This window comes from Aspergillus terreus, genomic scaffold (genome assembly GCF_000149615.1).
Source record: "Aspergillus terreus NIH2624 scaffold_15 genomic scaffold, whole genome shotgun sequence".
NCBI lineage: Eukaryota > Fungi > Ascomycota > Eurotiomycetes > Eurotiales > Aspergillaceae > Aspergillus > Aspergillus terreus.
Genome location: NT_165938.1, coordinates 830890 through 853350, shown reverse-complemented (window position 1 = coordinate 853350; position 22461 = coordinate 830890). Strand labels below are relative to the sequence as shown.

Below are 22461 nucleotides of genomic sequence, written 5' to 3'. Positions count from 1 at the left end.
ATGTGGCTTTTGGGATTGCCTGCATATTTTTGTTTAGTGCTGATGTTCATTTGGGTGGAAGGATACATACATATCCGATGATTTATGTACAGTAGATGAAAGCCGTGATGGCAATGAGCAGCAGCATCAATACAATCCACCACTCTACAATGTATAACGTAACCCCCACGCGACAGTCTGCGACAGAAGGATCGGTGAGTCGCACGATCGATAGATGAAACACGCTGAAACCGATCCCCCGGCCCGGCTCCAATCAGCGATGTAGCGAGCGGACCTAAATTGCACCGGTTATCCAACGTGAGCGCAATATGTGGGGATAACGATATATGATGGTAACGGTAGTATCTGATTGTCCTACCGAGTGAGCATTTCTCTATCTTCCACAAATAGTGGGTGACGATGGAGTCGGGACGGGCGGTAGTATATATATCGGCACAATAGTCAATGCCTCCGCCGGATACAGCATGTTCGCGATATGACTGCCCCGACGGTGGTCAACGTCACCTGCCACCGGGCTCGAATCCCCTCCTCGTCATCCTCGTCGTCACCACCAGCATCGCACGGCCAACACCCACCGGTCCCCTCTCAGGATGACAGAACCACCCTCACGCACGAGGCACTGAAAACGAGTCTCGAACAGGCAAAGCTCGAGAGACGTCGGTATGAGCACGCGATGCTCCGCGACGCCCTGCGCAGGGGAACGCCATATTCGTATCTCCCGGGGCTCCTGGCGCGGTCTGGTACCGACGGAGCTCAGCAGCGGCCAGATCGACACGCCCCAGAAACTATCATCACATCTCCACACACCGTGTCTCCGGTGCGATGGACGTCCGGCGTTGTACGGCCGCAGACAGGGGCCATTTACATGACTCATTTCGTGGCTAGCCCTGTTGGGGGAGGACATGCGCCGGCTGGACGCCGGTTAAACTTGGATGATAGCTTCCTGCGACGCGCGTACAAGCGGCGACGGTCGTGGGGCGCTGGGAGGGGGAAACACCGCCGGGGGCAGAGTTCGGGAGAGATTAGTTTTCATCATTGGGTGCCTGGGAGTAGTGGTGAGGAACGGAGGGTGTAGGATGGGATCCGTGGTGGGAAGTTTACTGGGTTGGAAGAGGGTAAGAGAGGTGTTGTCTGATTGTGTCTGTTATATGGCCTGTTATATGGTGTTACGGTTATGTGGCTCTCAGGGCAAAAGGAATGTTGGAATGTCACTGTTGTTGTCCAATGTCCCAAGTATATATGCAGATGCCCGGTGAGCTTACATCCGTCTACTCGCGCTATGGTCAACCACTGGTCTGCGTTGAATGAACAAAAGTATAAGTTGGTGAGAAGTTGTCAGATGAGTCCCATGCCTGCGTCAGACATAGCAAAAGGTGACATGCTTCGAAGAATGAACGTCCTGATAAGAATATTTACCTGTCTTGCTGTGAGCTGTGCTTACCCTCCCCTCCACGCCATAATGAGCTATGAGATTAATTGTGGGATATGTGGCAACTTTATCATCAATACAACCCCCCGTGCGGTTTTCAGCGAAATCGAGAAATGGAACAAGTTATACCGGAGACAAAAGAAGAAGGCCCAGCGTAGCGGCGTGGTCGTCCCAGCTGAGGATGTAGAAGCAACTACATCCAGGGAATGTTTTAGAAAGGCCGGAGAAACAAATAACGCAGGTGGATAGTGAAATGAAGATTTGGGCTAGATGGCTTACTATCTCCTTCCATATCTCTCTTAAGATGATGCGTTGTGATGTATTTTCTCCGGCATGATTGAGTAGGTACCTGCCTAGGTAGGTAGTATGTCAGATCACATGTTTTTTTCTTCTGTTATATTAAAGTCAAGAAGGAAATTGGCAATCCTTCTCCTCGCCATAACCTTTTGTTTCCCCCAGCCGCTTCCCCTGTCATTCTAACACCTAGCCCCATCGTCTCTCAAGTCCTCACAATGGCGTCTCAGCTTGAAATTTTGTCCAACGCAATTCGATCGCGGCTGACGAGCTTGGTGGAAACGCTTGTTTACCCATTGGAGAACCCCCTGGTGTCCCCTGAGAGCTTGACTGATACCGACCTACAACCATTCAAGATCCGCAGGCTCGATTTTGATATCGAAAATACTCCGGACCCCGACTCGGACATCCTCTTTGATCCCCTCCCGCAGTCCAAGTTCAACCGCCACAGAATCAATGACAAGAGAGCAAGAGCTGAAAATCCATTGTACTTGTCCGTCTATCCCAAAGTCCCCGAGGAGAGAAAGAGAGAATGGGCCCCACGTAACTTTGCCAGCTTCGTCTATTCACACCTACGAGAATGGGTCACTTATTTCCCAAGAAGGGGGGTTACAGATTTGGAACGTTATATTGGGTGGGATCCGATTTGGTTCGTGATCTCTCTTTTAGTTTCACACATAGCAGGGATATCATTCGCTGACAATTACAATAGCATTCCTAATCCTTACATACTGAACGGGAGTTGCCACGACATGCGCCGGGATTCCGCAAAACAATGGTATATACGAGCGAGAAACGAATGGACAACTAGAAAAGGCGATGTCCCTATTTTCCCCCATCTAGTCCTATGGGTCCAGCAGAACTGTGTCGGCCATGATGGGTTCCTCCAATACTCCGAAATTGCGAGTCTCCTTACTTCGATGCACGCCCGCGCCTTTCAACGAGACATCCCAGCGGACGATTTGCACCCCGAAGACTGCGACGATACGGATGGGCTCCAGAAATTCGAACACAATCCCGAACGCCTGCAAAAGTACCCCTTCGCGTTCAAGGAGGAGTGCTGTTTCCCAATATTAATGGTCTCATTCCTTGGAACCGACGCTCGTTTGTTGTTTGCCTACATGGACGCTGACACGTTGGTCATTCGCCAATCCAAATTATACAGCTTCGAACAACCGGAAACTGCGCCATGGAATCTCTTTGCCCGTTGGCTTGTGGGCACCCCAGTGGAGGGTGGAGTCTAATTTGCTCTTATCTGCACATCCAGGTTGACAAGACCGGTGGTCATACTGCCAGGTCGACTAAACCGGACTTTGTTATCTCACCAGGTCGACAAGACCGGAAATTTGTTATCTCACCAGGTCGAAATGACCGGAACTTTGCTGAGATCCAGGTCGAACAAGACTGGGAGTTAATTGGGCCATATTGGCAGCCTAGACAAATAAACACATTGCTTCGTACCATAATGACTTCCAAAGTGTAGGCTATTCGTTCGTATCACCACCGGTTCGACGCGGTCCCATGGAATGGCGAAACGAGCCATTTACTAGGTACGCCGTCTAATTCGAGGGACTGAATTAGTAGAGTTGACGACGGGAGGCACACTTAGGGAGATAACACAAATGACCGTTTCGGATTGGCGATGGGATTACTGCGTACTATAGTGTTTTGATGCCGACCCAGCCGAGAAAGTGGACCACTCCGGGTACCCAGGTCGCACAATTTTTACTTTACGGTCTTTGTAGGAAGAAATCCACCATGTCTTGAATGTTAACCTATTCGAGATAATATACTTCTGCGAGCTCCTACTGCAATACCTTTGCACCAGCAAACTCTTCCTGGCCCAAATCACGATCAACAGCAATGAATGTCGCCTTCTTGCCATTTCTAGACTGCCACTGCGATGCCGGACGCCGATCGCCTCGGCACCACTGAGCGTGGACACACGAGAGAGGATTTCTCTGGCCCGCTGGCGGGTCATCTTGCCATCAACGAGCTCAACGTGCTTCCTCCCAGGCAGGTACTCGACCTTGTCCACGATCGCTGTCACAGAGTCGAACCCGATAGCGTAGTGGGGAGCATGCAGTCAGACCAGATCGTCATATGACCGCCGCTGGGCAGCACCTTATTCAACGGCCAGCGATTCAGCTCCGGATATTCCTGGAACAGTTCACGCTCGTGAAAAATCGCAGGCAACGTCTCAGCACCGGCAACGGCGCCAGACGCGCCACATAGTCCAGAATCGTCATCTAAACCGAAAAGGTTTATTCCCCTATTTATCACAAAAAGGAAAAAGAAAATAAACGACGATAACGTTATTCTACAACATACTAGTTAGCTTTGTTTTCCTAGCTCTAGGGTCGAGTACTTACTCATCTCCACATCATTTTCGGGGGCACGGGGGCGCAGGGGCACCGGGATTTGCCCGAAGGCAAAGCCAGCATTGGGGGCACCAGAGGGGGCCTGGGCGGCAGGGGCTGCGGTGGCTGCGGGGCCGGCGGCGGCAGCTTCGTCGGCGGCGGGGGCCTCGGCGGGAGGGGCCTCGGCGGCAGGGGGGGCTTGTTGGCCGGACTGCTATTTGAATCAGCATACAAATCCTTAGAAATTCGGTAGAGGCATTACCGGAGCCATCCAGATGTTCCATCCATCGTGACCGCGGCCGCGAGCACGAGCGGTACCCTGGGCGATGGCCCCCTATTAAGACCATATTAGCTTTCTTCTCTGTTTTCGAATTCTCTGGCGTGGAACCCTACCAGGACGGCGAGCCCCGCCACGAGGCGGCACTCGGCGGCCGAGTGGCCGCGGACGTCACAGACGCCGCACTTGTTTCGATGTCTTTTCTGCTAAAATTCATGAGAAGCGTGAGTCTGGTTTTGTCGTGAATCGGACTTACGCCGCCGCCGCCGCCGCGTCCTCCTCGGCGTCCTCCTCGTCTTCCTGCCCTGAAGGGCGCAAAAAAGCTTTGCCCATGAGGACCTTCCATGGTGATGGTAGTGGTGGTGAGGGTGGTGATGGTGAGGATGAAAGTAAAGAAGGATAAACAGAGAAACACAACAGAGTGGGGCCACCTTCTGGCCTCAGTCTTCGCCTTTTCCTGCTTTACCCTCTATTTGCCCAATCTTGTGTATCCGAGGTTATTGGCGCCCAACATATCTCTTCTGCTAAATTGGATCAGCATTGTGTTTTGACTTGATTGGAGAGGGGGTGAAAGGGAAACTCAAGACGTGACTCCTCTGCTATCTCGGTGTCCTCTGCCTCAATCGACCAAATCACTATCCATAAGTGCCAATGCACCTGGTGATAGGTGTGGTCTACATTGAGGTCTCCTCATAGCGCGCTCGGGGCCCGGCAAATAGAGCCAAGGGCTGACCACATACCTCATTTCAATATCGGCAAATGTCGATGCCATCTTCCTCACTGTGGAGTTAACGATCCGAGCGAACTGCCTCTCATCGCTGTCCACGAACGTCCTGTATTTGAAGTTCCCGTGGTCGACATCCCGGGCCTTCTGGTTGACTGGGTGGTCGTCTAGAACTTATCCCCAGAAGCCATATGCATAGTCCAGGGCGGACTTCTAGTTGTGCTCAACCAGAGTCTGGATTCCGCACTACAGCCTGTGAGAAGGAGTCAGCCAGGCACCGAGACAAGGGACGCAGGAAGACTTACCAGACGGCACACGTGGGTGGAATCGAGGTCGGGTGCGACAGTGGCCACGGGCTGCTCGGTATCAACAGAGAGCGCTGTAGAGTCGGGTCTGGCCGGACGGTAGACTCAAGCTAGTCGATAGGAGGCTCGGTAGACGTCAGCCTGTCGAATCGATCTCTCGAGCGTGCTCCACATACCACGCACAACAAAAGATATCGCGGAACTAAATCTGCAGCCCGATCCTACACGCCGAGCGAGTGCGGACAAGACGGAGAATGTTCGATTAGCCAACGACGTCAGCCTGACCGGCACGGTAGACTTCAATGTCGATAATCGGCAGAGAATAGGAGAGAGACTCGTAACGTGAGATTAGAGTGGCCGGCACAGTCGGTGCAGTACGAGTGCGTTCGCGACGGTCGGTCGCTTCGACCATCCTTGTACCTCCATCGACATTCTCGTGATGGCCTTAGCTGTCCGAGTCGCTCGAGCTGCAATCGTTGGCCGCCTGCTGGGCGCGATGATGGCGCGACGCCTTGTCTGCGTCGTATAGATGTCGCCTTATCCGTATGGCTGTCCGTGGTCTGACCTACTGACAACGAACGCAGGCACAACGTCCAGGACGAAACGAGCATCTAAGCCCAGTGACCACTTGTCGGTATGAAAAGATGGATTCGAAGTAGGGCAAATCGTCCTATACAGCAGGAATTGGTTTTGAGTAGTTTTGGAACCAGAAACCAGCAGCTCAGTGTCGAGGAGTGTCATACAGACACAGCCTACTTCAACCCCAATGGCAAGGACTCCCTGACAAATCGTGCTCAGGAAGGTCCTTTGCGGACTCTACCAAAAGACCGAAGAACCAACCCGACGGCTGATTCCACTAGGAACTCTTACCAATTCGGCCTATTCCGGTCCTGGAAGTGTCGTTCTACTGTGCATCGACAGTAGATGTGATCTTCAAGGGCTGAGAAGTCATCCTGATCCGCTCTTCTAGCAGGACCTCCACCTCGTTGGGATTTCCCGCAATAGCTTCTTTCTGAAGCTGCATGGCGCGGCATTGTTAGCATGAAGCTGACAGATGGTGCAAGGAGGATAGTAGGAGGATAAGGAACGTGAAGAAGTCCTAGTGTTCGAAAAGATGTTTATGGTAAAGGGGAATGTTCGTGCTGGAGAGAAGAGACATACCTGTACGTTGATATAGCTGTGCTCTATAGCAACCTCACATCGCCAGAGGATTCTCCAATCAATCAACATCAGAAGTGTGGCATAACAGACAAGGTGTACATAAGAGATCAAGGGCTGGAGTGTGTATAGTTGAGAAGAGAGAATCAGAGAGGGAGGGAGATATCCTCCTATTAATACCCTGGCTATGAGATGATCCCATTGTCCTCTTCACAGAGACCCATCACTGCACTTATACCATCACCAAACAAAAGACTCCGCAGTGAAATCTCCAGACCGATAATACAGACAAACGCTAATTGAATCTCCTATGTACAGCCAGACCAAAATGTGAATATGCGAGGATTCCTATGCATTCCCGCCTTCGTGCTTGTCTAGATTTACTGCTTACTTCTTGGTGAAGAGGTATGCAGAGGGAATCATGGTGGCTTCCAGGGTGGATATCACTTTCTTCATGCGATTATTATTTAGGATGACATAAGGTGAAGCGCCAGGATTCCACTCAATGGTGATGCAGAAACTATAGCAGAATTAATACTAAGTGGGATAGATAAAGATGATCTGTAGGGAAAGGGTGTAAAACCATGATGGGAATTCAGCCAGCACTCCCAGGGCTTGTAGAAGCCCTCCACCCAGCTAGAAGCAATCTCTCATAACAGTAGACAGCTCACCCCCGTAATCAAACATATACCCATTAGGCCCACGAGTCCCCAACTGCCACTGATCATCAAACCCCTGCGACGAACCAACACCCATGATCTGATTTTCTAAGTTCCCGACTGCTTCAAACCACTCCACCAGCTCTTGGGTCATTGCCGCGCCGTCTAGCGGCGTATGGCTATGTATACTGGATGTCTGCGCTTGGTCCCCTGGTTCAGCGACGGCAGCTGTGCAAGGTACCCCGACGACGTCGGTTCGCAATGGCTCTTCCACATGGCGGTGACGCTGCAGTCCCAACTGTGGGGCCAACTTGCGTAGACTCTTGATCGACTTCCATAGGCGGCGGGAGATGTAGGACCGTGTAGAAAAGCCCTTGACGAGCTCCAGGGCCATGTAGAATTCTTCTTTGGAGGAGCTGCTAAACTGGCCCGGGGTTTGCACAACAGCTAGGAACAGGACTGCGAGCGCAGACACAAGAAACCAGTTGAACGTGACCTGTTGCAGACGATAGATATCGGATGTCTCGTTGAGACGAGTGATAAAGCGGATAGTATCTTTCGCGATCTCAACGACAGTCTGCGACTCGGAGGGGTAGCGCACGATATGGGCAGCTGAGTGCAACACCGGACGATAGATCAGCATGCGCAGCTGGTTCGCACGAAGATACAGAAGCGAGCGTAGACGACGGATGCAGCGCGGCTCCTGAATCTGATTTTCGATCGTGGCGGTAGCGTTATTGAACCGGAGGGAGTCCGGTGTGGCATCCACCCATTTAAGAACTTGCCAGTCGAGATAATTCATCTCGTCTTTTTTGATCTCGTTGGTGTTGTTGAAGGCAGAAATAAACTTCCATACCTTAGCTGCAATACGACTGTACCGAATCATCACGCGCAAATACGGAGTTTTCTCCTCTGGCTCGGGCAGCCAGGGGTCGATGTCGGTATCTTCCAGGGAGAAGGGCATTCCAGTTCCAAAGCTCCAGCGCATGTCGAGGATGTAGATGGACCAAAATAGCCGCAGAACGCGGTCTCGCCCCGCGGCTACCACGGCAGGTTGTGTGAGAGTTTCGCGGCGATGTAGACCTTTCTCTAGACACATGCGCTCCACTATACCGATGGTCCTCCAAGCGAGAGTTTCTTCATCTATCTGGAAGTAGAATATGGACTGTTCAAGAGTCAGTGTGAGATACAACGTGAACCCTAGAAATGAATACTCACCACCAATGTGAGAAAGATGATTGTCTTTATCTCTGGTGCACCCCAGACAGCATTGTCAGCCGCCTCGCGAATACTCACAAACAATCCCATCGCTAGCTCACTATTCCCGCTGGCTTCAGCTGTCAGAGCGCACGCAAACACCAACCGTATGATATGCACGTCATCAGCATCCAGTGCCTCCTTGCCATCATGGCCTTGTGCCCGTGACGGTAGCGAAGATCGCCATCTTGGCTCCCGAGTTCCATATAACACATTCACCTGGTGCAGGAGCTCCTCCAAATCCAAGACGGGGTACATGATGCCCATCTCTTCCTCATACACCTGACACAACCGCAGCGCCTCGGTCTTCCCAATCGTCCACAGGGGGTCAACATGGCGAGCTCCTAAAGGTTGGGCCGGCGACGGCGGCGACGGCAAGGGCGACGGCTCCTGCATCACATCGCCCTCCTCCCCGCCCTTGTTGTGCTCAACAATCCCCCGACGTTGGAGACTAGATCTTGCCAGATCAAAACTAAAGCCAGACGATTGTCGTGACCCTGAAACCCCAACTCTTTTGCCGAAGATGGACGGCGAAAAGCCCCGCGAGGCGGTGCTGCGTGGGTTCCGCGCGCGCACCGGCCACCGTGCCCTGGGTAAGCGAGTGCACAAACAGCTGAGAGCGCCGCGATCTGCTCCTGCATGGCGCTCATCTGGTCGCATAGTTTCCCCAGACCACTGAACATTTTCAATTAGTCATGGGGTCCAGTTGGATGCGTCAGTAGTCGGCACATACGTCTGGTCATCTCCGCTATTTTCCGCGCGTACCACGTCGGCATAGACGCAGTCAAGGCGCTGTCGGCCACATCGCTGGCATGGGTTTTCGCCATTGCACTTGATCTTGCGGCGCTTGCATTCGTTGCTATCGCAGTGGTATTAGTCTCGGTATACACGCAGAGAAGTAAACAGGGACTTCCGCCGTAAGGAGCATACCATGCTTTGGCGATGTATTTCCGCCTCCTTTTCCGCGGTCGGACGTCGTGTGCGTCTGGCTCAGCGTCTACTATCGAGTCCTCCCAGGCGTCTGGTGCGGATGATACCGAGGGGTTCGCGGTGGGTGACATGGTCGTAAGAGATATGATAATAGTAATATCTGAGGATTAATATGTTGACCGCAAGGTGGGTGGTTGTTATGAGGCCAAGAACGCGGAGGCGGATGTTAAGCGAAACGCGGGGGACTTTCCGCACCCGAGGTTACCCCAAAGTGTAGGACCTGTCGTCTCGGCATAAAGGAGAACTGTACGAAGATGTACTAAAAATATGAAAACATTTTTCATCATCTATATACATAAAAGTCCTCTCCATAATTTCAACAGCATAAGTCATACATCAAGGGAATAAAATGCAGCAAATCATCGCTTAAAGCTCCTTCGTGCGCTCGTCACTCTCTGCAATCCACTTCTCCAGCAAGGCGGCGTCGCGCGGCTTGAAGCCCACCTTGAAAGGCTTCGGCTCGGTCGTCAGGGCCGTAGGGATCGCGTTGCACTCGATGGCGTCCAGCACAGGCAGGTCTTCCTTGTTCTGGGCGGGGTGCATGGTGAACGCGGTGATGAGTCGGATGAAGGCCGTGTAGAGTTCACGGTTGGCCAGGTGGGAACCAGCGCACATGCGCGAGCCCGCACCGTAGCCGTAGTGGGGGGTGCCAGCACCCTCGCTTTGCTCGAGATACCGCTCGGGGATGAACCTGTCGGCCATCTTGAAGTGGTCCTCGTCGTAGTCGGCAGCCCAAGCGTTCTAGATGCGTCAGTATCGGAACCGGTGCATGGGAGTAGTCTCGGTAGTATGACATACCATGAAGAAGGTCGTGCCAGCCGGAATCTTCGCGCCGTTGTACACAATCTCCTTGGTGCTCTCTCTGGGGAGACAGATCGGAATGACAGTCCAGAATCGCAGGGTTTCCTTCACCAGAGCGGTGATGTAGGGCACCTTCTCCTCAACCAGACACTTCTCCCAGGCATCGCCGTTAGGGTACACTTTCATGATCTCATCGTAGGCCTTCTCCTGGATTCGCTGGCCATCCTCGGATGCCAGATACGCGATACCCATAATCAGGTTGCCGGGGACGGTGTCCAGACCGGCAGAAACCATGGTCAAACAAATCGACTTGACCTCCGCTATCCCGCAAGTCAGCTCCGCCGATCATTTACCCACAGTGTAGAACGTACCTTCGTTGAGCTTGGCCTCAGGGTCCTTGAGAATGTTACCAGTAATACACGGCTTATCAGTTCCCTTGGCAATGCGGTCCTTGAGGATGTCCAGGAGGTAGGTGAGATATTTGTCACGGCGCACGCGGTATTCCTCGGCCTCGGTGTTCATCTTGGGGAAGATGCGGAGCAGCGGGATGTAGTCCTGCCAGTTGTTGCTGGTACTGCGGAAGTTCGACACGCCACGCTCGACGTCCACGATCTCGCGGAGCAGCTGGTCATCAACGTTACCCTCGATACGGAATCCATAATTCAAGGTCAAGCTGGTGTTCAACGCGAACCGCTGGAAGTAGGGGGCCGGGTTGAGGTCCACGGTGCCACCTTGGCTGTTCTTCAGCAGTTCCCTGATACTAGCTGTGCATTCGAGATCGATGATAGGCATGTAGGACTGCACCGCGGGGCGGTTAAGCGCCGTAGCAGCGGCCTTGCGACGACGTTTGCAGGACTCGTCCCAGGGCGAAGTACCGATCGTGAAACCCTGCGAGCTGGAAACGACGCTGTGGAAGGTGTGGAAGGTCGGGCGAGAAATCAGGGCGGACTGATCCTTGATCCAGAGCTGTCGCACCGAGTCGAAACTGTTGGCAAAGACCACCCGCTAGAAGCCGCAGTGGTGCATTAGTCCAGGCCAGTTCATGAGATATTTCTCCTCTGTCCAACTACTGGTAGAACGAACCTTGTTTCCCATGCGTACTTGGAACACAGGGCCATACTTCTTCGCCCACGCCCCGGCAACCGTCGCATGTTTATCACCGAGTTGCAACAGATTTCCAAAGATCGGGACGCCCGGTATCTCAGGGAGGCCTTTGATTTTGGGGACATCAGTTCGATTGAAGTAGCGGATGATAAAGTACACCACCGCGGCGGCGGCGATGGCCAGGGTTTGCAACGCCATGTCGAAAAAGTCAAACAGAAGGACCAGGTCGATGGCGCTGTGATCAGATAGCAAGCACGCTCAGAAACCGTTCGACAGAGAGACGTCAGCACCCCTCCCTTTATATGCACGGGGGACAGGCAGATCAAGGATATCCTCGGGCGTAACCCCTCATCCTTCGTAACTCCTGTTGCAGCGCGCGATGCGACTCCGCGGTGACCACCGCTGTCTGTACCGCTCACGGTACTTTTCCGTAGCTCCCCCTATCGTAGTACCAGACCGCATAATAATTCTGACGCGCAAATGGGACCAGCCTCCAATCCAGCCTGGGAGCGACGATCGACTCCGGTCCACTGGTGGGGGCCACTAACGGACGCCGGTCATCGCTGTCTGCCATATGCCTCCACTCGTATTGGGGCCGTTTTGGACGTCTGACCAGTCAGATTGGTGGGGATTATGCCCCGGCGGTGGTGTGGATATTGAGGCTTGGGATGTGCCCTCAACATCAGGGACTACCGCGGCGGTGCGGAATGCTTGTTCCGCGGTCACGTGGGACGGAAATCTGCGGTCTTTCGGACTCATGCTGCGTGTTTTGATGTCGTAGTTTTATCCAGGATGTCATGGAATATTCTCAAGTATTTACGAAGTGGTTTGGGGTTGTGGAGATGAACTTGGTCGTCCCAGCACCGTGAATATATATACCACCATCTCAATGTAGTTGTCACACTACCTTCTATATACAGAATGTTCGGATACAAGAAGTATATCGTAGTTGGGGTATCAAATCTCTTCGCAGGGGGGATGTGCAAGTCTACATCTGTCCATCATACCTGCCTTTCCTATTGACCTCGTCTGAACATAAGTCGTGAACTCCGACGAAAAAGAGTTGAACAAAACATGACACATATCCGGAAGTGTCGTGCCACGAGTACATAGCAAGGGCAACAGCAGAACATTTGAAATCAGTCAAGACGGGTAGGGCTTCTCCGATGCGCTGAGACGGCTCGCCCGACGTCCTGCATTTCGCTGCCGGTCTGCTTCCAAGGTCTGAGCAAACTTGCTGCTCTCTCGGATCTGGGGACCTTTCCAGTAGAAGATATAAATTGGAATAGTTACGAAGATGGCCAGACATCCCAGAATCGTACTGGCCCATTGTAGGTGGAACCGGCCACCAATATTGCTGTACATGGGGGTGGCATACATCGCGGACAATCCAGCCAATAGGTCCCGAGCGAACCCGTTGCCTCCCGTCGCCGACGCAGAGTATGGACCGTACGACGCGACCATGTAATCGATCGTCGCCATGTAGATACCGTAGTTGGCAATGGCGATCAGGAAGATAAACACCAGTGGGACCACCCAATGGGTATACTCGGGGCCCATTGATGTCCAAGCGAACCCGAATAGACCGATCGTCTCTAGCGGTGCAATGAAGAGTAAGAGAAGCAGACGACGTTCCGGGAGTCTAGACGCATTACCCTGCTTCTTGCGGATTTGCCTCTGGCGCCAGATATCGGGGAGGAAGACCCCGTATGCTACAAGGTAGCCTATAATAATGCTGATGAAGCAGAGACCAATGCGAAGAGGGTCAAAGTTCCACTGTTCGAAGACCAGCGTGAACGACTCAATGCAGGTGAAAATCAGCGCGTCCGAGAAACCAGACAAAAGAGACAGGAAGAGGACAATGGGTTCGCGGATGAACATCTCAAAAGGTCGGCGCCATACCCGCAGGACATCTTGCAGGTCCATCCGCGGGGTCTTCAATTCATTCGGCCCGTAGACATTGGGATCCTCACCGGTCTTGCGACGTCGTTTCGCTTCCCGATCGATCAGAATCGTCGACCGAGTCTCGCTGACGAAGAAGAAATGTGCCAATTGAGTGACTCCGCCAAAGATCAGCTGGATCCAAAAGTTCCATTCCCATTTCAGCCACTGTTGAATCATACCACCGAAGACGGGCCCGATGGTGGTGCCGCCCACCGACGATAGTACAACGTAGGCCACCGCAAAGCCCTGGTCGTCTGGCTCCCACATATCGGCTGTCATTCCTAGGGTGACGGAGCCACCCGCTGAACTCAGACCGCCAAGGAAGCGACACACAACGATGGTGCCAAAGTTGGGTGCTAATGCACAAGGGATCTGCCAGATGTTGACGAGGAACAGACTGAGCTGCATGATAGGCCAGCGACCAAACTCCTCACTCCAGGGCGCCCAGAGTTCACAGCCAAAGGCGTAGGCTACCAAAAAGATCATTTGACCAACCCGTGCCGCCTGCTCGCTGATGTGGAAGTGTTCTGATAGAGGGACCACCGCATTGGGGTAGACGCTGCTATTGAAGTTCATGGACATCTGGACGGTGAAGATGACCGACAGGATGGCCCATTTCTTATACCACGGGAAGGAGAATCCGAGTTTGTCATAACAGTCATCTTCAGTGAGCTCGCGTTTTCCATCTCCAAGAAACTCTCCCCGCGTCTCACTATCATTATCGGATGGAGAGACATGTTCCGCATGGGTGTTTGCCGGCCGTCGGGAGGGGCTCATTGTGGAAGACTGGCTGCTCTTAGGGTCCGGTTCCTTCTCGATGATGGTATTGGAGGACTTGCGGGATGTCTCTCGGTCCGCCATGAGGGATAGAGAGCTTTATGCAGAGTATCGCAACCTGGAAAATGTGTAGTGGAAGTAGAAGAGGGAGAGTCGTACAAGGATGAGACCATAACATCCACCCCAGGCGCAAAGATAAACGGAAGATGGAGACGGAGAAAACCGAGAAACCGAATTCAGCGAAGTAGGCGCAATGTTTTTATACTCAGATTGCCAGGTTGCACAGAGATCAGGAGAATGTAGAAGCCGTTTTAGGAAAGCCATAGGTGCACAACGTCATGCTGCACATTTCCTGCCATTTCAGAGGCTTCCCCAATGAACAGTGTCTCCACCATCTGGGGATCATCATGCCGTGGAGTACTTTTCTTTACCTTTCCATTCTTTTTGGGCCCTACCGTCTTCGATACCACAGGGCACATGCATGTCCGCCAAACGCGGTGGGAAGACTTGGACAGCGAAGAGTTCTTGGCTCTCGAGTCAAGGCACGGAGGTGAGTATGACGAGGATGCTTACCTGAGAACTACATCATGGTGATCGGCGTGAACGAAGGCAGTATAAGGATAAGCAACAGAAGTCTGCCAGAAGATGGACACACGAACGGATGCGCTGGCGCGAGACGGCGTCTCGGCGCTTGCCGGACACTCCTAAAGCGGTAATCCGAGCGACTAGCTATGGACGGTGGTTGGCTGTAGATCCCAACAATGACGCAAGGAGGAGGCAGCGCATCCGGTTTGCATACCTTGTCTCTCTCAGTCTAGTTGCATGCGATACTCTCGCGGGTTGCATCGCACGGACGACTCTTCTATCGGCACCAGGAACGTTTGGCTTCCGTGTTGCCTCCATGACATCACACCCTCCCGCTATGTTGGGAACAGGAACATGTACGGAGGGAGGAAGAGATACCTGATAGGATTATTGTCGTTGTGGCGGAGAGGTCGTCCGGTCATCTCCGGAATGCAGGGCTGATCCCTTGCGTGACCGTTTACATTGTCTTTGGCGTCAGACATCGTGGCGTTCGTCGATGTTGTTCTGACTCAATGGAAAAGTACAGTGTTCTTTCGGCCGGGTCAGCCACAGATATTGCACAAGGCCTTATAAGGATAAGGAGGAAGGTGTTCCCGGTAGGTGGAGTGGTCCACATTGATTGCTGGGTCGATATCGAACAGTCTTCTGTGGAGCCGAAAACGGTTGGCTGAGATCTCGGACAGTATCTCGCGGTTGCTCGTAATGGATGTCAACTCTCAATTGATCCACATCTCAGTCCTGTGTGATGAGCGTCAACAACGTATGAAAGGTATGACTGTTGCGGAGGTATAAGATACCATCCCTTGGATATGTTGTTGCCTGATACTTTCCCTATAGAATGTGATCGAACGATACACATGTCATATGTAGATCGATCATGGATCGTGGAAACCCACATGGCCAGATGGATCATCTCGAACCAGATTGACTTTCTGTATCTCCTCATAAAAAGATGCTGCGACCCATGACAACGCATAGGTATAGTTTCGACGCTGAAGCCTACCTACCTAGGTACCTACCTTGTAGTATAGGTATAAACATTGGCCAGCCAGACCGCGGAAAGTGGGTATAGAATACCGTATGTTATGAATCAATATTTCAACCTCTCTACCAGCAATATCCGAGCAGAACTATTCCATAAACCATTTGAGCTAACTCTCGTATGAAGAAATTAGTAATGGTTTGTTACAAATCCATACTACGTAGGAGATTAGTAGACAAGGAAGTTGATGGTTGTTCGCTATGGAGCTATTCGAACTGACTAGCGATCATTAATCCACCAAGATGGAACAGAATGGCAGAAAATACGCTCAGCGTACTTAGCAAACATCCTGCTTTCTAGTGCAGCAACTGTCCAGGAACAAGCATGGCGTCTTCCTTGTCATCTGGAGGGGAAAATAAAAGCAAGGTTGGAACAGGCAAGTTGACCAAGAATAAGCTGGGAGCCAGAATCGTGGTCACAACCAAGTATTGCCCAAGAAAATAGAAAGGAACAACTGGGACAGCTAAACATCTTCCTCCTCTTGATTGAGATGCTTCTCTATGTAACCTTGGAGGTCATGATACGCTGGTTGGCGACCACGCTGTTGGACCCAGCCCATTGCGCGTCCTTTGGAACCCAGGCGCACTTTTTCAAATGTCTCCATGGATTGTACTACAAGCGCGATTCCGGAGTAGACATTATCTCTTTTTCCACTGGTAGGATGCGTATTGACAAGCCAGGATCTGCCGCGAGGGGTACCGCGCAGCACATAGTAGCCTCTGTACACTGCGTGCCACTCGATTTTCGCGGGCACTTGGATCGTTCGAATGTCTCCATTGGCATCAAAGTCAGCGCGCCACAGTACAGAACGCTGCTTTCTATCCACGTTGAGGACAGCCCAAGCTACCTCTGGGTCAGATAAGTATTTTTGGGCGGTTCGGTGCCTAGGTCCCAGTTTTCAATCGTTTTCCACATCCTGAACGTGGTAGTATCAGACTACCCTTTTCCTTTCTGGCGACAAGGACGACCTTCCCCATCTCCAGTTCCCCAAATAACAATCGGCTCCGGTAAGAGCTCGTTCCTTTGACATTTTTCGGTGAGTTTTCTTAGAACCTTGGTCGAATCGGTCGGCTTCGGGCCCAGTTCCTCGTCAGCGGCTGCGCCTGAGGTAGACATCCATTGTGTCAACCAAAATGACCATTACACTACCAAAAATGGGCAACCCACTCCGCGCCGATAATACGCATCAGCAGGAAAACATAAAAAAAAAAAAAAAGAACCCTCACTCATGTTCCGCCAACGGCGTGCTCAACATCCACCGCGCAAACAGATCCCAGGGTGCAGTCTCCTTCTTCGCAAACCTGTATAGAGCTGACTGGAAGACTAACATCCTGCCTCCTTCCATGCAAGCATAAAGTATTCTACCATGCTGCGGGCCTTGCAGAGAAACTAACAACACAGGGAATCTTTGCTCGTTTGGGAACAATCGAGGAAGTTGCGTTTGGACCATGTTCGGATCGGAGTGAAACCGCTCTGCCTCCTCCTCCCCGGCGACCTTGGGCTGGGATGCTCTTGCCTCCATTGCTCCGAGCAATGGAAAAAGCTCGCAGGAGCATTGATCCAGGGCTTCCACAGCATTCCTGAGTGACCATAAGGGTCACATGCCGCTTTGTAGGGGAGTATGGCTCCTGTCCGGGGTTGCTCCATGATACGCTGGAGCGACCAACCTGGTCTTCCAGCGCCCAGATATGCGTTGGACTGGATGTTTTTCAGCAGAGGGTTCGGCCACCTACATATTGCAAATATTAGAAACACGGTTGAGGAGCACACTTGGGAAGACCGAGCCTAACTCAATTTCGTGCCAGTTGAGTGCCTGGCTAAGGCAACAACCGGACATTCGCGGTCAGGAACGGAAGTCGGAAATCGTACCCTTGGGAAGCCATGCCATGCCCAGCGCTGGAGGTAGCGAGCGGCCTCTTCCGCCCGTGTCGTAAACTTCTCCTGGTCTAAAGTCCCCTCTCCAGAAGCTGCAGCAGCCACTTATCAGTACTGAACTCTTCCGTGTATTTGAAGTCCCCGTGGTCGAAACCCAGGGCCTTCTTGTTAATTGGGTGCTTGTCCAGAGTTCTTTGGGACAAAGGCGTGGAAAGTATTGGGAGCTTGTCTCCAAGGACGGTATCTGGTGCCTCGATGTCAAACTCCTCGCGAACAATGCCATAGGGGGCCAAGTCATGATCGGAGATCTGATCGAGGGTCAGGAGTGGCCAGATCTTCTCCGGGAGGATCTTCAATTGGTTGAAAGGAGGATTGTATTGGGGTTTCTTCGTGGGCATTTTGATGATAGGGACCTGTCTGCATGAAGCCATATTGAAGGGGAAGAGAAAGGAGTGAAGGAAGTCATACTAGCATAGTGAAATACTGGTAGTGACGACAATATTATCCACCTGCGCAGTCAATCCAAGGAAACACAATGAATGTAAACGATCCGGTATGAATGCTTGCCTTGGTGGTGGAGGGATCTGTGGTGAAAGTGACTGATTTGTACTTCTCTCATTTCATGTCATCTCTTCTCTTCACTTTCTCCCATCCCTCTACCCATCCTCTCCCATTTTCACCTCTCACTTCTGACCAACTCCCCAGATCGACCAAGCTTTCCGCTCTTCTCCTTCGTTCCCCGTGCCTGCACCTTCTCACATAACCATCACAATGTCTGCGTTTTCTGGTCTTCCGAAGAACCTGGTGGAGTGGGAAGCTGCCCGAAGCCGTCTCGACAGGGATTAGATGGACAAGTCTCTTCACGACTGCGAGACCCTCCATTCTGGCGACAGTGTCACACTGGAAGTGTTTATACTCTATCGTACCGTGTGTCCTGATGTGAAGCTTCGCAGTCTTGGCTCTACCAAATCCATGGCGACAATATACTAATTGAAGTAGCAGCCCGCCGGTGCCGCAGTCGCTCCGGTCAGCCTCACCCAGCAGGACCAGGCCCCGGCCACCAGTGCTCCCACTGGTGGCTTGTTTGCATTCGGGCAAATAATCGTGCCCATCCGCGGCCACGCCCGAGAACGATGTGGATATGAGTAAGTACTCGACCCTAGGGCTAGGACAACAAAAATACTAACTAGTATGTTGTAGACTGGCGCTGCGTTCTTTTGTTTTCTTTTTCTTTTTTGTTGTGGTTTAGATTTCCTTTGGAAGGAAAATCCAAGTCTTGACCAGGCTATATGGATATGGCTCAAGCAATGGTAAGGATTGCTCGTATCTTGTCAAACATAGAAATGGTCTGTATACTAGGGCCCAGAGTGTGTTCACACTTTTGGTAGTCTAGCATTCATTTTTAGTTCCACACATCTTCATTGTACATCAACCGGTCGATAGTGCGAAGGCTATATCTGCAGCAGCAAAGAGCGATGCAATATGGTATTTGAAGCCCGAGGTCAGTGCACCAAGTCGCAGAGATGGTGATAGCTCTGAGGAAAATGGATCTTAGCCTCGATCTTGTCAGCATGTTCAATCAGAGCACACGGTACAAGAAACATATTCATCCACCCCCAGGAAACGCGGCCTACACTCCAGGTTTCCTGTATTGAGAGCCTCGCGAGGCTGCAAATCATACGTCTCTGGGGTAGTTTCAGGGTTGCACCAATTTGTTGCAACCCTGGAACTACAGTCATATATCCCACCTTACATAGCATTCAAAGCGTCGGTACTTTTCGGCGGCCAACGGTTATTCTGTAAAATATTTGTATATATATATCGCGAACACGTGTGACTAACAGATCGTATCTACTGAACTCAAAGCACAGAAACTCCCGGAAAGAAAGAGTTCATAGCTTAGAAGTCTCTTTTTCACCCTTTGGCTCCCGCTCAATGTTTGCCTCAAACCACCATGGGTAGTTCCGTGGCCAGTTCCCTTGGAGATCCGCCTTGAACTCGGGTTTCCTCTTCTCGAAGAAAGACTTGACGCCTTCTTGGTGATCGCTACAACGATATAATCAATATTCTGTTGCAGTGATATACGAGGGGTAGACATACTGTGACCCAATCCGGGAATGGAATACTCTCGACTCCAACAAATGTGCCTCCTCGGGTGACTGGGCGCCTTGCCAGAGCAACGCGCGACTCAATGCAGACGCCATCGGACTCACATTGTCAGCCATGTCTGTCGCCAGCTCCAACGCCCTCGGCAGCACCTGGTTCGCCTCTGGGAGCGCCTCTGTGAACAGATCACCGAAATATCGCGGTTCTGGGGGGTACACTCCGCCCGTGGTGATCAGGAACATGGCGCGAGACAGGCCGATCAGACGAGGCAGGAAATATGAGGAGCATGATTCGAGCGGCAGCCCGCGTCTGGTAAAGACGAAACCGTATTTGCTCTTTTGGTGGCAGATTCTCAAGAAGAGTCAGCGATATGCTGGCTATAAATGATTCATTGATGAAAGGATACCTAATGGCCGCAGGGAGTGTCATGGTCATGCCCACGCCGACTGCAGAGCCTTGAAGTGCGATGATGGTCGGTTTTTGGCACCGGTGCATAGCCACTGCAACTCGGCCACCGCTAAAACAGATAATTGTGAGTTTGTCCGTCAGTCCGTCAGTGTCAACTCTACTGATCACGTACATATCTCGGTAGTCAGCTGGATCCCCAGAACCATCCCCGAATCCAACATCCAGGTCAGACCCTGCACAGAACATCCTACCGGCCCCTGTCAGGACCACCACTTTCACCCTGTCATCAAGGTGGAACATTCGAAAGGCCTCCTCGAGGCTACGGGCCATGTCCGGTGTAAACGCATTGTGCTTCTCCGGTCTGTTTAATATTATGATCACGACTGGCGTGACAGCTTTTGCGCCGTGCGGATGATGTGATAATTCGATCTGGGGCAGGTTTAGCGTTTCGTAGGACGCAGGAAGTTTGATAGTTGGTTTTGTGGGATACATTGTGTCTTTGTCGGAGTGTGGCCTCCTACTCTGGTGATCCTGGGACGGCTCACTATATATGTGGAATCAACTAGATCGTCCTCGTAAGCCCAATGTTTTATGCTCATCTCCCCCATGATCATCTTATTTCGTGGACTACTCGGCAGGTTACGGGCGTCGGCTACCCCAGGGCGCCAATTGCCTCGGGTCTCAATAATAGACGCACGTGCACTCAAACAACATTCTTGATCTACATAGAGATACTCTACGTGCTCTCGGAAGGTTTTTACTCAAGACTGAACAGGTTTATTTTCTATGACAGAAAAGAAAAAGAAAACAGAAAACGACAGTGTCACTCTACAACATACTAGTCAGCTTTGGTTTCCTAGCTCTAGGGGCGAGTACATACTCTAACTCACTTCTCTGGGGCGGCGGGGGCGGCCTGCTCGGTGGGAGCAGCTTTGGGCGCACCGGGGCCAGCACCGGGGCCACCATCGGGGGCACCAGGGGGGTCCTGGGCGGCGAGGGCTTGGGGCGCGGGGGTTTGGGGGGGCGGCCGGCCGGCGGCGGCATCCTCGGCAGCAGGAGGGGCTTGCTGGCCGGACTGCTATTTGAATCAGCATACATATTCATAGTGAATTCGGTAGAGGCATTTATTACCTGCCCGACGACCGCGTTCGAGGCGCCGTGACCACCGTGGCCGTGGTGGCCCCGGCCACGACCACCACGACCACGATGGCCACGGCCGCGAGCGCCAACGCGCTCCTGGTACAACTCGCCCTGTTAAGTAATACATATTAGCCATCTTCTCTGTGTTCGAGGTTCTTGTAACGTGGAATTTTACCAGGGGCAAATTGCCGGAGCGGAACAGGCATTCTGCGGCCAAGTGGCCGCGCACACCACAGATCTGACACCTGTTTCGGTGTCTCCTCTTCTAAAATGTGTGAGAACTGTGTCTGGCTTCCTTGAGGTGAATAGGACTTACGCCGCCGCCGCGTCCTCCTCCTCCTCCTCCTCCTCGTCTTCCTCCTCCTCGTCCTCTTTCAGCCCCGAAGGGCGCAGGCGCATGGTGCCCGTGAAGGCCTTGGTTATTGTCCATTGTAGGTGGGGGTGATGGTGGCAGTGGTGATGGTGAGGGGGAAGATGGTGAAGGTAAAAGTGAGGGTGAGAGTGAAGGTGAAAGTGAAGGAAAGACACAGAGAAACACAACAGAGTGGGTCCACTTTCTGGCCTCAGGCTCCTACTCTTTCCTGCGTTACTCTGCCAGAATAGCTGCTTGGTCCCTTTGTAGGCCCCCTAACAATTTCTATTTTACGTTCGCTTCAGATATTCGTGTTTTGTTTGCCCAATCTTGGATATTCGATGTCGATATACTTCTCTGAATCTTTATTGGCGAGCATCCGGAATCTTTCCCAAGTTAGGTTTAACCCGTTTAACCCGCAAAGTGCCTACCGCCAGCTAAGATTCCACCAAACTCCTTGACTGTCCCTATACTACACGATTTAGGATAGCCTTAAGCTAAAGGTTGGCTTTACGGAGCCCATGTTTCATTAATGTAAACCTATCAATCCAGCCCTTGTCTTAACTACAACCGAGGAAAGGAAGCTATTGCTGGATGCTCATGATGATGCAATCTTAGGTAGTCGGAAACCCAACTCTGGAGAAGAACCTTTTAAGACAGACGGTTGTCAGGGGGTACAATAGGTGCTGATCCAGAAGGGGGGTCAGTTGGGTAAGAGAAGGATTGATATGGACGCCATATTGAGGGGATATACTTCGCGAAGGGCAGTTCTATGGCCATAGTGATATACTACCTAGGAATGACGATACATTATCCAGTCATTGCAGTCTCTTTGGAAACAATATGGTACTAATATTCACCTGGTGGGGGAGGA

At 52.0% G+C, this 22461-nt stretch overlaps 9 protein-coding genes across 9 annotated transcripts; 2 read left to right on the top strand and 7 right to left on the bottom strand.

The window, feature by feature from the left end:
* Positions 1–475: 475 nt before the first annotated feature.
* ATEG_09789 (uncharacterized protein) lies at positions 476–1075 on the top strand (the record flags this gene model as incomplete). The annotated part of the gene is made up of 1 exon (XM_001218410.1): positions 476–1075. One exon carries the CDS (start codon positions 476–478, stop codon positions 1073–1075), a length of 600 nt encoding a protein of 199 aa, XP_001218411.1.
* An 866-nt stretch (positions 1076–1941) lies between these two features.
* On the top strand, positions 1942–2967 carry ATEG_09788 (uncharacterized protein; the record flags this gene model as incomplete). Its single annotated transcript, XM_001218409.1, has 1 exon — positions 1942–2967. One exon carries the CDS (start codon positions 1942–1944, stop codon positions 2965–2967), a length of 1026 nt encoding a protein of 341 aa, XP_001218410.1.
* A 1071-nt stretch (positions 2968–4038) lies between these two features.
* On the bottom strand, positions 4039–4706 carry ATEG_09787 (uncharacterized protein; the record flags this gene model as incomplete). The annotated part of the gene is made up of 4 exons (XM_001218408.1): positions 4039–4043; positions 4096–4294; positions 4346–4417; positions 4617–4706. The coding sequence occupies 4 exons, from the start codon at positions 4704–4706 to the stop codon at positions 4039–4041; spliced, it is 366 nt and encodes a 121-aa protein (XP_001218409.1).
* A 2477-nt stretch (positions 4707–7183) lies between these two features.
* On the bottom strand, positions 7184–9524 carry ATEG_09786 (putative C6 transcription factor; the record flags this gene model as incomplete). Its single annotated transcript, XM_001218407.1, has 5 exons — positions 7184–8371; positions 8425–8935; positions 9040–9138; positions 9197–9322; positions 9394–9524. The coding sequence occupies 5 exons, from the start codon at positions 9522–9524 to the stop codon at positions 7184–7186; spliced, it is 2055 nt and encodes a 684-aa protein (XP_001218408.1).
* Positions 9525–9819: 295 nt separating this feature from the next.
* ATEG_09785 (cytochrome P450) lies at positions 9820–11556 on the bottom strand (the record flags this gene model as incomplete). Its single annotated transcript, XM_001218406.1, has 4 exons — positions 9820–10194; positions 10252–10574; positions 10626–11259; positions 11338–11556. The coding sequence occupies 4 exons, from the start codon at positions 11554–11556 to the stop codon at positions 9820–9822; spliced, it is 1551 nt and encodes a 516-aa protein (XP_001218407.1).
* Positions 11557–12501: 945 nt separating this feature from the next.
* Positions 12502–14163, bottom strand: ATEG_09784 (uncharacterized protein; the record flags this gene model as incomplete). The annotated part of the gene is made up of 1 exon (XM_001218405.1): positions 12502–14163. One exon carries the CDS (start codon positions 14161–14163, stop codon positions 12502–12504), a length of 1662 nt encoding a protein of 553 aa, XP_001218406.1.
* A 2932-nt stretch (positions 14164–17095) lies between these two features.
* ATEG_09783 (uncharacterized protein) lies at positions 17096–17979 on the bottom strand (the record flags this gene model as incomplete). Its single annotated transcript, XM_001218404.1, has 3 exons — positions 17096–17404; positions 17576–17673; positions 17697–17979. 3 exons carry the CDS (start codon positions 17977–17979, stop codon positions 17096–17098), a joined length of 690 nt encoding a protein of 229 aa, XP_001218405.1.
* Positions 17980–18881: 902 nt separating this feature from the next.
* ATEG_09782 (uncharacterized protein) lies at positions 18882–20587 on the bottom strand (the record flags this gene model as incomplete). Its single annotated transcript, XM_001218403.1, has 7 exons — positions 18882–18970; positions 19216–19304; positions 19335–19378; positions 19437–19649; positions 19795–20038; positions 20094–20255; positions 20328–20587. The coding sequence occupies 7 exons, from the start codon at positions 20585–20587 to the stop codon at positions 18882–18884; spliced, it is 1101 nt and encodes a 366-aa protein (XP_001218404.1).
* A 394-nt stretch (positions 20588–20981) lies between these two features.
* Positions 20982–21634, bottom strand: ATEG_09781 (uncharacterized protein; the record flags this gene model as incomplete). The annotated part of the gene is made up of 4 exons (XM_001218402.1): positions 20982–21170; positions 21227–21346; positions 21467–21500; positions 21552–21634. 4 exons carry the CDS (start codon positions 21632–21634, stop codon positions 20982–20984), a joined length of 426 nt encoding a protein of 141 aa, XP_001218403.1.
* Positions 21635–22461: the final 827 nt, after the last annotated feature.